Here is a 17,326-nt window from a genome sequence, read left to right on the forward strand (position 1 = left end):
TGAACACATATGGTCAATTTCGCTTGCAGTAGATGCCAAAAACATTAAATATATCCATTCACTAATTAAAGTTAATTTAATATAATTTAGAAGTGATAACTCAAATTTATAAAAATAAAATTGTAATTTTCACCAAAAGTATGTAACTTTCTAAACTTTATTTACACGGTGCAGCACTTTCTGTCATCGATGTATCACTGAATTAAATGACCTCCATGTCCCAAGAACCTCATGAAACTTTTCTATAAAAACCACAACAGTTTTTCACTTTCCAAACCACACCAGTTCTCAGTTCTAATCATATACAAATACCCCATGGCAAAAATGATGTTGAAGATTCTAATCACTCACGTGCTTGTTTTTCTTCTCGGTCTCCAGCTTGCCGCTAATTCCAATGAAAGGGTATGTAATTAAACTACTTAATCCTTTTTTTTTTGGGTAGTATTATGTTCAAAGCTTTTGACTAACTCAGGGTGACGCAATTCAGATGACCACAACCTTTGCTGCAAACCCTCCTCCCCAGCCAAAAATAGGTATTTAATTATTAATTAATTGCTATATATATTACAATAACCAAACCACTTAATTATATGCTTATATAATTAAACAATATGGTGATATTTCCAGACTGTGACAGAGCTTGTGTTGTGAGGTGCTCAAAATTGTCAAGGCCTAATCTGTGCCACAGGGCATGCGGGACGTGTTGTAGGAGATGCTTCTGTGTTCCATCTGGTACTTTCGGCAACTATGACGTATGCCCTTGTTACAGAGACATGACTACCCGTGGAGGCATACACAAATGCCCTTAAACGTCAATGTATCAAGTTTATATTTATCGATCATTTGGACTATACATCATATATCTATTATGTTAGATGAACCCAATAAATCATAATTATCTACAGCTTCATCTATTTTATTCTCTCTTCCTTATGTTGTGTTTGGTGATACAAAGTTTGGAAATCGCTTTAATTTCTTTTTAAATTTAAGCTTACAGAAATTATAAACTGATCATGCAACTTTAAATCACAAAAAGGTTTTTATTAAGATGTTTTCTGAAATTGAAAATTGATTAATATAATTATATAAATGAGTGTCGCAGATCAATGTAGTTCTTTTGTTATAACTATGTCAAAAATTTAATGTATTTGCTGATGTGACAGATATTTAGGTCTTACAAGTTTAATAAAATATTACCACGTAGATATTATTATTTATTTATTTTCATAAAGTAGCTCATTGAAAATACTAAAGTCCATTAACTGGTACACTACAGATTCGTCGGCGTTTTATTGTTAGGAGCATAAGCCCAATTAGTTGAAACTATTGGATCTGATGTTTATAGAGATTTGAAGGCCCAATGGGCCAGAACATGTACACATTTCTCTCCAATTTTGGGGACCAATTAATCAGGTCCAAACAACACGTGCAAATGTTTATTCGACTTTGGTAAATTTGGACGCCCAATATATGGGAAATAACAAACACCATATTTTAAGCATGAATGGTAAGATCCAACATGTCTCTGGGTTTTGACGCTGTTCACGTTACCCGATATCGAATAAACACCACTTTTCGCGGTTTCTTAACAATCTGGAATCCTATGGAATCCTGGATTGCATTGCACCAATTACATTTGCCTCAAATTATTTCAACTAGAGACGTTAAAGTGACGGTAACTTAAAACAGTTAAACAATGTCAGGTGAAAAATCGATAATCTTATTTGTCCGGAGTCTCTTTATTATGTGAAATTTTTTAGCTAAGGGCCTTCTTTAGTAATTTCCCGGTAAAGAACGAGTCACGTAACAAACGTGACTCTCTCCCTCCGCCGCTTCAAGTTCCAGAGAAAGAAAACTACCGTATAAGCATAACCCCAAACCCCCCACTTCCCAACAAATAAAAAATCGCCGGGAACCAACCAATTAATCGCCTCCCTCCCCTTCCTCGCGACTCCCGAAACAACTTCTCTCTTCTCTCTTCTCTCTCTCTCTCTCTCTCTCTCTCTCTCTCTACAATTGGACATATTGTTATCTTTCCCTGCAGCTGCATGCACATCCGCAGATTTTAGTGTCACTCAGTCAGACGCTCACAGAGAGATGCACACGTTTTGTACTAAAATTCCCACCCTTCGCCCACGCGCCCATAAGGAGCGTGCACACAAGTCGCCCTGCATTCTGCAATCTAGAATCTACTATTCCACTCTTCCTTCCTGACTTCCGTCCTCCTCATTGCGTTGCGTTTTACACGCACACTATACGCGTACGTATTTGTAGAGCGTACCGTAGAGAATACGTATACGTACGTTGGGTGAGAAAAAAGAAATGGTGGGTGTGGGAAGAGGGAGATACAGAATAAAACCAATGGATGTGCTGCAAACAAAGAAAGAGAAGCACAATCGTTTCGTACGGAGAACTTTCTGATGCTGCCACGAGGAAGAGTAACACCCGTCGGATTGAGGAAATTTGGGTTCCGCACTGACTGCAGGAGAAGGCGAGCGCGGCGGAGGTGAAGTGGTAGGGCAGGTGGTGGAGGTGGGAGGTTTGTCTGATGTAGGATGCCACGCGGGATATAAAGTTGTCCTATCCATCAGATGGTGTTGGATCTATCGGCTGCGAGGGGACCACAGACTGATTGAGAGAGTGTTTTAGCCGTGGATGATGGAATGACGTGAGGTGGGAGGGAGAAGAAGGAAAAAAGCTTCGGTCATTCCGTCTTTTCGGAAGCATTTTTGTGCTTTCTGGCTTTTGCGTTTGGCTTTCTGCTTTTCTTCTCTCTGCTTTCTCTCTGGTTTTCCAAAATTCAAGCTTCAATTTCTAAAGCTGGCTGGGCTCCTTCGGTGTCAACTTTTCCCATAAGTGCTTTTGGGAAGCTGATGAATTCAATGAATGGGTTCGGATCATAAATAAAGAGAGAAATTGTTGGATTTAATTTGGTGGGTTGGGTGGAAGAAAATTGGGTTTCCAATTGAATCGACAGCATTAATTGTTTTCCCATTTAATTTTCAATAAATTAATGCGATCTAACTCTCCTCTCTCCCCAATCCACATTATTTTCACGGGTCTCTCAGTCGTAGAGAAGACCCTTTTTCTTCCTTTTCTCTTCACCCTTACGTCTCTCTCTCTCACGAAGAAGAACCTGATTCTCTGGGCACGAGTGCGAGAGCGGAAGTGCTTTAAATTTCAGTGGCTTTTTTACAAATCGCTTTGCCCTTGATCACTTTTGCTTTTTGTCTTATCTTCTTCTCCTCCTCCTCCTCCTCTCTGAATCTCCTCTGTTTCTGCTTATTTTCTTAGCTCTTTTCACTCCCTCAGAAAAAACGGAGAGAGAGATATCTGCCAAGCGATCGAAGCAACTAATAAATCGACGATTTTCACTTTCTTTGAAAAAAAATATATATATTAAAAAAAAAAAAACCCAAACCCCACTCGGTTCTCTTTCCGGCGACCTTTTCGTTTCGCTAAATAGCTATCAATACTCACAAAAATAAATAAATACACAGCTTTCTCTATCCTCTCTCTCTCTCTCTCTCTCTCTCTACACGTTGTTCTCGCTCACTTTCTTCTTCAACACCTTTGCCTCCTCCTCATTACCCCAATCCAGCATCTGGGTTCCGTTGTCTTTTCGTTTTCCTCACCTGAGTTTCTTCCATTTCATCGTATATGCGATCCAAGTTTGAAGATTTCAGAGAGCTGAGCTCAAAATTTGCAGAGAGACGAAGGATCTGTTTCTCGAGCTCGATCAGACGGTCCAGAATCCTTCAGAATTCCAGATGTTAGTACCACCTGCCTCCAAGCATCGAGACGTGAGACGTGGAGGAGGAGCCACTCGCTTCAAGCAATCTTCTGGACCCAACAGCGACACCAAGCTCTTCCCTTGTAAAATTTTAAAATCCCAAAAAATATTTCACCGTTTTCGAATTTTGGTATTTTCTCAGCTGAGAAAATTCCAAAAACGCTTCATGGGTACTTGTCGTTATCTGTGTAGCTTTTTGACAAAAGCCTTGCAGATAATGCGTGCCTCCTTCCTTTATATTTATCACCACTATTTTTCTCTGAGTAGTTGGTTCGTTTATTTTGTTCTTCTGAAATTTTGAAGGTTTGGATGGTGGTGGGGACTTTGTGCTCTCTGGAAAATCAACGAAGAAAGAGAGGCTCAGAAAATTAAGTGCTCTTGGTACTGCAAAAACGACGAGCTTTCGAGACTGCGAAATGGGTTGCAACGTGTCTGACAGAGACGATGAGCTCCCCAGTAAGAGATTTAAGCTTCCCAGAAAGGTTTGCGTACTTCTGTCGATTACCCAAATCTTTGATTCGTGTTTTATCCTTCTGTTTTTAATTCTTCTTATTTTTTTCCCCAGTTTTTTTATGATTGCAATGGCGTTGATCATGCCTCTGTTCCACGGAAGCTGCGATCAGGTATGTGGGTTTGAATTAACAGTGGGAAATTTTGCTCGTTTATCTTTGTTTTTAATTTCAATGCTAAATTTTCCTTTGAGGTAATTATATTTTTATTTAATTATTTGGGATTTGATTTGTTTGGTGGGTCTTCTGGGGAGTTTTTCGAGTTTGTTTTTCTTTGGTTTAGATTTAATTCTGGATTAGAAGTGCAGCAAAACTGAAGCTTTTGGCTTTTTTCTTGCTTTTTCGGGAAGCAAGGTTTCGTCAGTTTTCTTCCCAACTTTAATTCAATTTAATATGATGCTTCCACTTTTATTAAATTATTTATTATATTTGGGTCTGAGATTTAGCCCTCCTTTTGTTTCTGTAGTTTTACTTTTCCAAAAGAGATACTTTAATGGCTTTCAATGATTCGGGTCCCCTTCGGATTATAGGGAATTAAAAATAAAAAAAATGAAACAGTTCCTGTCATATTCTGTTGATGAAGTATGGATGTCTTCTGGTTTTTGAAATTGTTTATACACTTGCAGCAATGAAGAAGCGCAACCGTGAATCTGCATCTCCGTCCCCGTCTTTACCAGATGCAAAGAAGGTGAACCATACAATGAGTGGGATCGAATTACTTATGAAGAAAGACGGCGGCTCAGAAATCACAAAAGATGAGGAAGAAGTTGTGGAGACCTTGTATGCTTTGGCTGGACTGTTCCCCAGGAACGACGTAAATGATAATAGTAAAGTAGACATTGAATCATTAGATGCAAATCCTTCAGGTTTGCCAGGGTCAAAGGAGAGTTTGACATCTGCATTTGAAGGTTTGATTCGTTATTCGCTTCTTACAAATCTTCTTTTTCTTAAATATATGCTATCGTGCCCGACTGTTAATTTATGTGGTAGTATTGGTTTCTGCAGATGGAAAAGAAAAATGGGGTTCATATTGCCCCTTGAGAGCTACCGAGGCCGCCAGTCCATCAAATGTAGAAAGATTAGGAAAAGAAACTGATCAAGTTGATTGTTTGAACGAACCCATTACTCAACATGAGCCTGAATTGCTTAACAGCAGGAATTCATGTATAAGTTCAGATAATTCCGTTCCTCAAAATCTGAATGTTTCGTCATTGTCAGTGAATGTTGAGGGGTGCAATGAAAAACCTGCCACAGGCAATGCTGACAACTTTTGCAAATATGATGTAAGCCTGGATAGTCGGTGGGTACTTCTTCTACTTAATTCTGGCTTCCGTCCCTTTCTATTCTATTTCATTGTGTGTATGTGTGTCCGTGTATCTGTTTTGTTTTTAAACATCATCATCTTTCTAATCTCCCGGCAGGTTAAAGCAGCCTGTGCAAGAGTTGTCCTCAGTTCCTGAGAGAAAACCAGTAACTGCACTGGAGTTGGTAAGCATTAACTCATCAAATCCAAGTCAAATATCCATTTGGTGAGATCGGTCTGATTTTAAGATTTGGATTACTCTTCAGGGCACAACTATTACAGGTCAAGTTGAACTGCACAATACGGATCAGGAAGCCAAGAAAAGTGGTAGTTCTTGTTTACTGAAAAGTCTTCTTCACTATTGGCTGTAATTTCACTTTCACTTGTGAAAAGCGTGTTTTAATATAGCATTGCATATCAATTTCTTAAAGATTGCATAATCTTTGTTTTTTTTTCTTTTTCTAAGGTCCAGTATTGTGGCCTGGCTTGTCTTCAAGTGTCTCTCTTGGTGCTAGCAATGATAGTCCATCATCATTGTCACAGTAATTATCTTCATTCCTTGTTAAATTTTCTAGATAAGTTTTATTTCTCTGTATTTTTCACGTTCCTCATGCTTTTTAGCTATTATTCAAGGTCTCCTGCTGCTAAAATTCCGCACTGGCTAGATGCTGCCTTGTCTACCTCGAGAGCTTCTGTCCAAAATAGTTCGTCTTTTGGAAAGGTGAAGGGAGGGCTTTCAGTTTTCAAATCAGCTATTTTATCATCTCAATATGCGCCACTCTTTTCTTCTCAAATTTCTATACCATGTGAAGCTTCTGATTTAGGGTATGGTGGACTGTCAACTATACAGGTTACTAATGTTCTCCATGGTAGAAGGTCGTGTAAGAAATGCGCAGCTCATGTTTACATAAGTCACTTGATTCAGGCTTTACAAAACTCCGAGTGTAAGAATAAGTTACAGCTACAGCCTAATCAAATGACACCACATGAAGGATTAAAACAAGTGGCTCTTCTGGGAGTTAATGTCTATGCTAATGCAAACAATGGTTCAAATGGGATTGTTGCTACTAGTAGCATCGGTATTTCTAGTTCTGAAAAAAATTCAGCCGAAGCTAAGAACGGTACACTGCAGCAGATGAAGCTCCATCAAGATCAGCCACAGTTCGCTATGGGATCTCGAGCATACGCTTCACCAAAGCAGGTAAAGCTTAGTGATGTAATTGCTATTGGTTCATTGCAGAGTTTTGATGATATTCTCACTGGCCTCGTTTCTTGCAGAGTTTTGATTTCCTGTCACTGTCAGCTGGAGGTGGTGGCTCAGAAACTAATAATAGTTTTAGCAGAGCTGGAAGGGGGATGGAGCCATCATCACAATCCCAAGCCCCGTATATTCATCCTCTCATGCAACGTCACACACTCATTCCTTTCTCTTTGCCCCAGTCTCAGTACAGCTCTTCTGCTCACCCTAACAATCCTTCAGTGTCTCAGCAGGTTTTTCTGATCTCCTTTAATTTTTTTCATTTTATTCCATTTCTTCTGTGAAGCTTAGATTCATTTAATAGAACCAGGATTTGGTCTAATATACGTAACGGAAAGTTGAGAGGGACCTGATCAACTTTGACTCTAACTAGTAAACAAGCAGACCTTTTACTATTATAGACCTGTAGTAATAATGCTGAATATAAACACTGAATGCAAAGTACTAAAATTAGGAAATAATACTTAACTGTAGGCCCAGATGCAGCTACCTCCATATCATGGCAACCCATTTGGTCCTCAAGCAAGTCCCACAGCATCGACGAAGCAGCATCCTCAACAGCAACATCTACAGCTCCAACAGCATCAGCAGAGGCTTTGGGCCGCTCACTTAGCTGCTCAGTACAGGCCGGTGGGAACTTCGGCACCCGCAGTTCATTTTCCCAGTTGGCAAAATGGAAGGCAGGATTCGATGTTGATTCCATGCAGCCAAGGCCTTATGTCTCCATCCCCGTCAACGCTTGAACTTGTTGGTCCCAAATACGCACCACTGTCTCAACAACAGCAGCAGCTAATGGCTGTAAATTCATCTTTTCCTCCCGGCAGGGTAAAACGACAAGAACACCATCTACCTTCTGTGTATGAGGAGTCTGGAGGTGGATTTTGTTCTGGAAGTGCATTGCCACTGCAGTTGCTCTGCAGCGAGCACCTCTAATAATTTCTATTGGGAAGTAGCCGGTTCGTAAATTATTTCATTCTTTCTTCTGTTCAGAAGCGGGGGACTTGCTGCTTAACTTTATCGCGACTCAATAAGAGATGAACATAATGTATAAATGATCACCCGGCATTTCGGCCATGTCTTGATTAGCTGAGGGATTCGGTTGGTAGGAAAAATGCCCTAGACTATTAGGCTGCAAAGGTTTTGTAGTAATCTTTTCACGAACATATTTGAGGCATATTGTTCATCTTTTACAAAGAAGATAATAGTACATTAGTAATGTTTCTGCTCTACAGAGTACTCACTCTGTATGCCCTTGTGAAACTCACTCTCAAATTTGGCTCGCGCTCAGAAAATGGCTTCTGCTGTACTAAATCGTAACAGAGCCAACAATTTGAATGATTTGAAGGTACGCCCACTAGGCAAGTTTGGGCTCTTTGCGTAGAGCACTGATTTGCAGGGCACTCGGTTTTGGTATTTTTAGTGTTATTTGGTATCTTTGCGTGGAGCACTTGGTTTGTACAATGTCGTCTTGCATGACAAGGACTTGATTTGATTTCAGTGCTATCCAAAGCATATTTCATTGCCGATCTGCAGTATCGCATTGTCAATCACACAACATGAGGATATCTCAAATCAGTAACGCATTGTCGAACATGCTTTCTCCATTTTTGCTAGCAAAGCCTTAAAAATTTCAAATGGATTTCACCCGAATACGTCCAGCTTATACTTCCACGGGCTTAAGCATCGCTTTGTTACATTACCATTGGTCCGCGCAACAGGATAGGAGCTCTCACTTTAGCAAGCAAAGCCTACATAACATGACCCCTGTTCCAAGCAATGTCAAAGAACAATATGGTTTGTCTGCTAACTTGCATATACCCATTGCTCCATGTAAACTACAAAAGTGCTTATCTGGAAACAGAAGTATTGAAAAACAGACACGGTGGTCGTGTATATGCCTTCAATTATATGAACATGTATTTCAAACACAAATGCCAAAATGGGGGGAAAGCCGGGTACAACGGATATATGAAAAAGGGAAACCTTCTAGTTCAATTAAGGTTTATTACACGAGAGGAATTCACACAGGGAATGGCGATACAAAAATTGACTGAAACGATCCGCAGAAACAAAGAACCAATACTGCAATCCTAAAAACTTGTCATCCACATGATAATTTTCACTCTAGTTTTTCGAGTTCCCCCATTCTCTCTATTATTGCCTGCAAGCACAACACAAAATTCATGAAACCAGATAGCTTCGATGTCTTATATTTGCAATGCAGATAACATTTACCAAATTCAGACCACCAATGATTACATAACATCAGAATAAGCACGAAGAGGTACAAAAGCAAGGTAATTTGGTTTCTTGGTGTCCTATACAAAACAACACAAGAGCAAGTGGGGAAAGAACAAGAAGATCCATGAGGGGCAATGAAAGGCACACACTTTCTTTCAAATATCCAGATACATGATGATTAAAGATAAATCAGATCAAAGGGTCCCCGGACCAAAATGGCTAACAAAAAACCAAGGTTTCTGTTGCCTGTCCCCATTCTAACAGCATACAAACACAAAACGCAGCAGAAACAGGACAAAATTACACAAGAAAATAATTCATAGACATTCTCACGGTCTTACCTTCTTGCTTGTTTCTTGGAGCTCTCCAGCAAGAATGAACTCATCCAGTATCAGATAGACCTTTGATAAACGAAAATGAAAAACATTAAACAGTAAGTTAACAAACAACCACACCCGTACATAGTCACAAGCGGAGAAGAAACCAATACGACTGCAACACAAGGTGTTAACAACTCTAGGTACTGGCGTCTACCATGCATCCTGGATTGGTTAAAACCTAAATGTTGAAGGAGAAAACAATGGCTAGTACCATGGCTTATTCATTCTTCATATAGATAGACTACTCTTACCGCTATCCAAGGTAAGTTTCGAATACAATTAGCGTGACTCATTCACTAAACACAAAAGCAAATAATCACATCAAGCAAAAGCGAGAACACGCAACAACGGACCTTATGAAAGTTAAAGACCAAATCGAGCTCACAAACATTGCTGAAAAAATGATCCAAAATTTCGACGAACAGATGAATGCATTCCAAGTATGCCAGCTCATTGTCAGTTATATCAACACACAGTGAGAAAAACAATCCTGCATATCTCCTGTATATAACCTTGTGTGTACGGAACTGCAAATTAATTCAGAAAATTAAATCTTTGGTTTAACCAAATTATTTAAGAAAAAATTCCAAAAACAAAAGCAAATTAAATTACAAACCTCGACGAAATTTGTGAACTTGGGATCTCTGTTGACCACCAAACGATGAACCTATTATTAACATCGAATTAAAAAACCCTAGAAATATCAAAACTTGTCGCACAAATTACAATTAAAAATTAAAACTTAATTGAAATATGAGGATCATACCTCGTATTCGACCTTGTGCTTCTCGGAATCCTCGAGAGGAACGTAGTACTTGGCTAACCGGGTCTTTCCCTGCCGGTTCTGTAACAGTATGAATCGGATCTGCCATACGAATTGGATCGGGTCAGATTTTGAAATCGAATCAAATAACACTGAAATGGTTAGAGAGGAGTACCATTGTCGAAGCAAAACTGGAGAAATTAACAACAGCGGAACACCGAAACTTCGGGACGAAAGCTACCAACTTCCCTTTTCTTTTATGGTTTCGTTGTGCGATGTCGTCTCGGAGTTCCAGTGGGTCGCGGGGCGGTAAGAGAAAGAGGAAGATAAAAAACGGTGTGCTTAACTTGGGTAGAGGAGACTTGTCTCCGTTGATGGTCTTGGTCAACATAAGTATCCAACGGTTAATTTGTATTCTTGTGTAATATTGAAATACCGTCACGTCACGTAATTTAACTAATTTACTCATAGAATTCTTGAGTTTTGTTATCGTTTCATTTTAGAATTAGACAATAATTGATTAACAACTCATAAAATGAATGACAAAAAATCATATAGAATTCTTGAGTTTTGTTGTCGGTCCATTTTAAAATCAAACAATAATTGATTAACAAGTCATTAAATGAATGACAAAATAGAGATTTTGAGCCAACCGTTAATTCGACGCTCGATAAATATTCTATATCTGGAGGCTCAAAACAGTTACTTTAGACAAAAATTCTTGCTAGTTATTCCAAAATGACAAATTTCGTTGCAAATGCTATTACTGAAATTTGATTGTGTGAGTCTAAATTATGAAAGGAATTAGGATTACCTTGTAATCCTTCTGTTTTATTTTGTCATGCAAAAGTTAACGACAAAATTGAACCATACATATCATGGTACATTATGATCCAGAAATTGTACAAGCTACTGCTCAAATTACAACTTTGAGGTGAATCCTAAATTCTCAATCTCTCATTCACTCCCTATCTTATTCTCCAAAACAATAACAAGTGCAACCAAATTACTCAAATTACTTACAACCCCTTCTCATCGGGGGCTAATTACCTTCTACTATTACAAGTCTCAATCATATGTACTGGGAATTTGCAGCAGCCAAGAGAGCGGCCCCTATACCAGACCCGTCTTTCGAATGCTCGATCACCACGTTCTTCGAAATCTCTGTCCCTAGAAGCTCTGCCACCGCCTCTTGTAAATACCTCCGGTATTGTGGATAGTTTTCGTACAGCCCTCCATCCATGGCCACAACAGTCCTCTTGCCAAAAATGAGATCTTTTGAATCCTCCTCCATCTTTTGCAGTATCCCTACTATTCCTGCACCTGCTAAGCGTCCGCCTCGCTTCACTATGGTGTCACATACATCCACCACAATCTTTCTTGCACTTAAACTGGACTCAACCTAACGAATTAGAGTAAGAAGGATTTATTAATGAGGGAAAGATATCGAAAAATGAAACTAGCTTTGGATCATACTGTCATACAATACAACATTAGAAGTTTACCCCTGCTACATTGTATAGGATTGACCCAACAGCTTGAAGGTCATCAGATGCATCTTGCTGCATAGCGCAAAGATATGGAGTCCTATAAAACTCAGTTCATAACTTACTTCAGCATACGAAGAAATAAGGAACTCGATGTCAAGCTTATTTGGGGAAGCTTATTTGGGGAAGCTTATATATGTTACCTGAGTAGAAAAGGTGTTGATAGTTTTTCTAGGACAGATTCACCAAACAAAGCATCTGCTTCAGCCATCTTTACTAGTACTCTTCTTACAATTTCCCCGAGGTACATTCCCGAGATTGTTTTCTCAAAGATCTTCATATGAAATATGAACAACAAGTATAAGGTTACTATCAAGAATAAGAAAACTAAAAATACAACCAATAGAAGTGTAAAGCTTACCTGCTCACCGGGATTGATGCTAGCAGCATCCATATCTCTATCGAATTCCGTCAAAGGAAGACCATTTGAGAATGCTCCCCACTCAGTGTTGATAATCTGATCCAAATTTTGGGAAGATTGAGAAATAAATTTAAGCTAAGACCATAAAGAAAGGACAGGAGACAACTTTGGAGTCTTACACACCGTTCTGCCGGAAGAAGAAACCTGGCCCTGTAGTTTGGGAATAGCATCTACACGTTCAACATAGCAAGCGTTGGTACCAGTACCCAAAATGACAGCAACCATGACATCATCGTCCCAATATCTTGCTCCAGCTAAAGTTCCTACCGTATCGTTAACCTAATACGCATTGAACTCTATCAGATTGGCAGTTGTTCATCAAACGTTTTGCACGAGGATGCTAGCATAAAATGAGCATACCAGAGCAGACACGCGCATATCGAGTCCCTTCCTTTCCATAGCCTCATTCAGACAAGCAACCACATCTCTTCCTGCCTGTAAATATTTTCACAAGTTTTTAACTATGATCACAGGAAGTTAACAAGTTTCTAATGAGATTCACTAAATCTCTTGATTATTAAGTACTTTATTCAGACCTAAATCTCTTGTATAAATAGGCGACTAAAGTACGCTACAAAATTCACTGAATGAGAATACAATGTTCATGTTTTTACGCGATTATCCAACGAAGAGCTCTAGGAAAACGAAGCAATGAAACAAAAAAGTAGAAATGGAAGTACTAACCGTTCCAGATACGGAAAAACCTTTTGTCCACTTAATTAGTATGCCGGAATCAATGGAGGTCTGCTTCACAGGGAACGAAAATGTGAATCCAATTTCTCTTTTCGTACCAGTTGGAAGGTGGAATTTATTACCCTCCTTTTGTGCAAACTTTGCCAAACCAGAAGCAATAAAATCAAACAGTTCCTGCAGTGTGAACAACCAAGATTGCTTTAACTAATGTACGTAACAAAATGTGACAAACTAACATTTAATTCTCGAGTAAAATTACCTCTGAGGTGCCACACATGAGCTCCGGGGGGATGGAAACTTGGTCGAATTCGGTTGCAATCACGCGCTCATCTTTGCCGCCTAATTGTACTCTCAGCACCCTGAAGTTTGTGCCTCCAAGATCCAGTGCATAAAACAACCCCTCCTCATTCCTTAAAAAACATCAGAAAATTAACATAAGATTTCTATGTATTGCGACACTACACTAGTGGTCCCTGAGAAAGGACACCGGCACACCGCTTGTCTTCTTCTGCAAATAACACTTTGACACATATACCGTAACAATTTCTTAAAAAGTACCCGCTTGGGAGGGAATCAACGTAGCTGAGTATCATCTTGAGGTCGCTGCCGCCGTCCCGGGCGAGCCCGGCACGCATGTCGGAGGCCATGGAGTCTGCCACGTGGCGCAGGAGGGGCAGGGGAGTGGCACTGTCGTTGTGTAGCTTGGTCAACAGCGGAGATAGGGAAACGGCAGCGGATCGGACGGCCATCCTGCAGCGAGGCATGGCCACCGTAGGTGATCGGCGCCGGAGGTAGAAAGATCGAACGGCTGGGGACGTGGTAGCAGCTGACATTGTGTAGTACGGTGAGATCTATGAAAAGGAAAGATGTGAGAATATAGCGTTGTACTGGTGTTGTATAAATTGGTCTTTATATCTGTGGATGACAACTGGCAAATGGTCCTCAGCATTTAACTAACCTAACAGCAACTGGTCTAAGTCGTTAAAAGCGATAATACGACTCTAAACTAGATTACAAATTTAACGTGATATACTATTTAAATTTTAAGCTACGTTGAATAAGGTCTGAACTTAAAACGTAATGTGTTGAAGAGAACAAATTTAATCACCCAAACAATCCACCATCTTTTAAACTCAAATTAGACCAGTTGATCAAATGACGTGATGGTTGATACCCCTTTAAACTTGAAATTAATATAATCCTCCTCTCATTAATTAAAATAATTTAGAAATAATTTAGATGGACGGATAAAACAATGTGGATTTGTGGATGCACGCAAACAACGGTCTGTAGTTTGGTGGCGTTAGGTCGAAATCTAATTGCTTGCAACATGTATTTTCACATTATTTTTTAGTATATCATGTCCTAATATGCTTTAGCGTGACTTGGACCGCCAGCATTTATTTTTTATATGCTCTCCCGTTCCATTAAATATTAATTTTTGTAAAACACAAGGCAAAGGAAGAGGAAGCTGGCCGAGATTAAGATATTATTAATTTGTTGTTATTGATTGATGATTCTTATCGTAATCCTTTTAATGATTCACCTTTTGAAATTATGAAATTTGTATTAACCTTCAGTATTTATACTTTTGAACATGATTGTGACAAATAACTGTTCATGTGTGCCCTCTCATCTCTTCGTTGGTTGCTACAAGGGAGAAGGGATGCGATATCATGTGTTTTTTTAATTTTTACGTGATGTGGCGTCATTAGTTTGGAATATCACGGTAAAGTACTGAGATATGTAAAGCCTATTATTGCTCGTGGATTGTGGATCTTGTGGGAAAGGCCAATACTATTAGGGTTGGGTCGGACTGGGCTGGGCCACGTTCACGAGAGTGAAAAGGGTAACTTAGGAATTGGCGGAGTTAGTCTGTTGGTGTGTGTGTTGGGGGTATTTGGCGAGGAGTCCCTCTCTCTTGCTAAAAGTCCACGAAGCCACCCATCCATCCACCGCCTTTCGCATTCACAGATACTAACAGAAATCTAGTGAAGTGGACGCGAAGAAACGAATTCAACCTCCCCCCTCCTATATCCCTCTCTCTCTCTCCCTCAATCACTTGTAAGTTGTCAGTCTAACCAGCCATCCCATCTCTCTCTCTTTATCTCTCTAACTAGGAGTTGTCCAAATAAAAAGCACATTCTTGTTGCCATCTTTCATTCATCCAATCCTACCGAGTGCAACGTTTTCCAAAGTGAACATGGAGAAAGAAGTAGGAGGAGGAGGAGGAGGAGGAATGCAAGTGACGAGGACAAGGAGGGCGGAGATCGATACAAGGCAACCGTTCCGCTCCGTCAAAGAGGCAGTTGCGTTGTTCGGAGAAAAAGTTCTTGCCGGAGAGCTCTATGCCTCCCAGCTCAAACAGGTGCATCCTTCATCCATCCGTTATATAACTTATGTTCCCCTTAATTTTCGTACCACTTTGATAATTGCATTAGGGTTGTTAGTTAGGTTAAATGTTACTACTTGTACAGTTGTACTAGCTAGCTGAGCTATCATGTAAGTCCTATTGCTGAGATTTTTCGTAACTTGTATACATTTTAATCAATAAAATTATATTTCTTAAGTATCTTGTATCGTGTCAACATGTCGTATTGTAATTTGTATCTAATTTTGTGCATCTAATTTTTCAACGTAGTAGTCTTTTTCTCTACAAAATGTAACATCTTTGTTGGTCCTGCTAGAAACTAGTCAATCATACATAGTACAACTTGTCCTTAATTATCAGAGAATATATAAAGTTAAATAAACAAATAATTCTAGCACCATCGATCCTATAAAATGTATAGTTTGATATATTCTATATTTTAAGTGAACACTGAAGCATCACTAGGGGCTAATTCCTTATTGATCATCTTTATTAAGGAATCTAATCTTCTTTGGCTTTCATATCAAGAGATGCCAATTATATGCTATGCACTTGCACTATCCCTTTTTTTATTTTAAATAAAAATTAACTAATGTTTATTTAGACTTTAGGAGGGCTCACAAGCAAGCAAAGCAAGCATCCATGGCCCCTTTACTATTTGTTGCATTATCAAACTGTCAGTCCGAATTTCTTACATTAGAGACATTCTTGAGTACAAACTTTCGTGTTATGTCACTCATACACACAAAACACATATACCGAGAATTTTTGCATATTTGATTTCACATGAGTCCATTTTGATGAACCTAAATGCAAGATGATCACCTTATGTGTACTTAACATACAAATGACATGACGTCAAAGTCTTTACCCTAAAAATTTCTCCCCAAGCTGTTTTACATTGTTCGATTTATAAAAAATTCTCAACTAAGGGAACCATTTGATTTCTATGCTAATGGAATGGGTTCTTTTTGTACGTGATCCATATAGATGCAGAACGAAGCAAATGAAAATGGGCATGGCCCCGCATTATCCAGAATTGGAACTGTGAGAGCAGAACTAGAGGACACAAAACAAAGCCTCCAAAAAGCCAGACAAGAAAGTGAGCTCATGGAAAACTGCCTCTCTTCTCTAAAACAGGAGCTCGAACGCACAAAGCGAGAGCTCCAGCAACTGAAGGAACGGGAGTACGAAAAACACTTCATCGAAACGGAGATTGAAGACGTTAGGATTGTCGACGAAGACTCGACCAAGTTTACAACCAAAACACAAGCATCTGGTGAGGAAGATGAAAGTTTTGAGTTCCAAAAGAAAAGATATGTGACATTTGGAAATCCACCTTCTCGGTCTCAAGTGATGATTGCACAAGGTGGTGTTGATCAAACATTGGAAAGACACCATTCTCTCACGAAAAAGAAAAAGAAGCCCATGATTCCTCTGATCGCAGGGATCTTTTCTAAGAAGAAAGGAAGCTCACAGGTTGCTTATGCTTGATGCAACATACATGCCCACACATACTTCTTGGCTCCAAGAGGATTGTATTTCAACCCTTTTTTGTACAAGTGTATTTTGTATGTTTCAGTTCTTTTAACCTATTATGTAAATTTGGCTTGAGATAAGATGAAATTGTAATGTTGTACGTGGATTGATTATACCACGTGACTGTGTTTCAGTACCGCACAATAATTTCTCAATAAAAATCACTTAATAAATCAGCGTCCTTCAATGGAGTACCTAATGAATTAGTGTGCTTGATACCCTTAAGGTGTTATTCCTTTTCTTTATCATTCTTCAACTGAGGACCATTTTTCATTTTATATTTTATATTAATTTAGGGTAATTTATCCTTTAGGCAATTGAATAGGTGCCCTAATGAAATGGGCTTAAAGCAATAATGGGTCATATAGATATAGGGCTGGAGCTGCTGGACCAACCTAGTTATAGATGGACAGCCCGGAACAATATATTGCTTCGAGTCTTCGACATCGGACGAAGAAAGGAAAATTTGTTCAGATAGAGTTGTCTAATTAGAGTAGTTCAGATAGAG

At 39.2% G+C, this 17,326-nt stretch overlaps 4 protein-coding genes across 5 annotated transcripts; 2 read left to right on the forward strand and 2 right to left on the reverse strand.

Annotated features, from left to right (window-relative positions):
* The first annotated feature begins 2,381 nt into the window (after window positions 1-2,381).
* LOC103450389 (uncharacterized) lies at window positions 2,382-8,092 on the forward strand. Its single transcript, XM_008389725.4, has 12 exons — window positions 2,382-3,876; window positions 4,097-4,275; window positions 4,359-4,416; window positions 4,929-5,210; window positions 5,308-5,602; window positions 5,724-5,790; window positions 5,872-5,932; window positions 6,072-6,147; window positions 6,239-6,326; window positions 6,456-6,806; window positions 6,884-7,096; window positions 7,338-8,092. Exons 1-12 carry the CDS (start codon window positions 3,771-3,773, stop codon window positions 7,794-7,796), a joined length of 2,235 nt encoding a protein of 744 aa, XP_008387947.2. The 5' UTR covers window positions 2,382-3,770; the 3' UTR covers window positions 7,797-8,092.
* A 635-nt stretch (window positions 8,093-8,727) lies between these two features.
* LOC103450388 (AP-2 complex subunit sigma) lies at window positions 8,728-10,653 on the reverse strand. The gene is made up of 6 exons (XM_008389724.2): window positions 10,423-10,653; window positions 10,251-10,349; window positions 10,101-10,151; window positions 9,838-10,011; window positions 9,446-9,505; window positions 8,728-9,024 (listed from the first exon to the last, which is right to left on the reverse strand). Exons 1-6 carry the CDS (start codon window positions 10,636-10,638, stop codon window positions 8,983-8,985), a joined length of 642 nt encoding a protein of 213 aa, XP_008387946.2. The 5' UTR covers window positions 10,639-10,653; the 3' UTR covers window positions 8,728-8,982.
* Window positions 10,654-11,097: 444 nt separating this feature from the next.
* On the reverse strand, window positions 11,098-13,829 carry LOC103450387 (hexokinase-2, chloroplastic). Its single transcript, XM_008389723.4, has 9 exons — window positions 13,467-13,829; window positions 13,168-13,318; window positions 12,900-13,082; window positions 12,576-12,650; window positions 12,339-12,494; window positions 12,156-12,251; window positions 11,938-12,068; window positions 11,753-11,834; window positions 11,098-11,649 (listed from the first exon to the last, which is right to left on the reverse strand). Exons 1-9 carry the CDS (start codon window positions 13,739-13,741, stop codon window positions 11,320-11,322), a joined length of 1,479 nt encoding a protein of 492 aa, XP_008387945.1. The 5' UTR covers window positions 13,742-13,829; the 3' UTR covers window positions 11,098-11,319.
* Window positions 13,830-14,865: 1,036 nt separating this feature from the next.
* LOC103450385 (WEB family protein At1g75720) lies at window positions 14,866-16,991 on the forward strand. Of its 2 annotated transcripts, none has more exons than XM_008389721.4 (2): window positions 14,866-15,276; window positions 16,270-16,991. In XM_008389721.4, the coding sequence occupies exons 1-2, from the start codon at window positions 15,112-15,114 to the stop codon at window positions 16,771-16,773; spliced, it is 669 nt and encodes a 222-aa protein (XP_008387943.1). In that variant the 5' UTR covers window positions 14,866-15,111; the 3' UTR covers window positions 16,774-16,991. The 2 variants fall into 2 exon arrangements, with proteins under 2 accessions (XP_008387943.1, XP_008387944.1); XM_008389722.4 differs by having other exon boundaries at window positions 14,966-15,276; window positions 16,276-16,991.
* The last annotated feature ends 335 nt before the right edge of the window (window positions 16,992-17,326 follow it).

Source organism: Malus domestica, chromosome 15 (assembly GCF_042453785.1).
Source record: "Malus domestica chromosome 15, GDT2T_hap1".
NCBI lineage: Eukaryota > Viridiplantae > Streptophyta > Magnoliopsida > Rosales > Rosaceae > Malus > Malus domestica.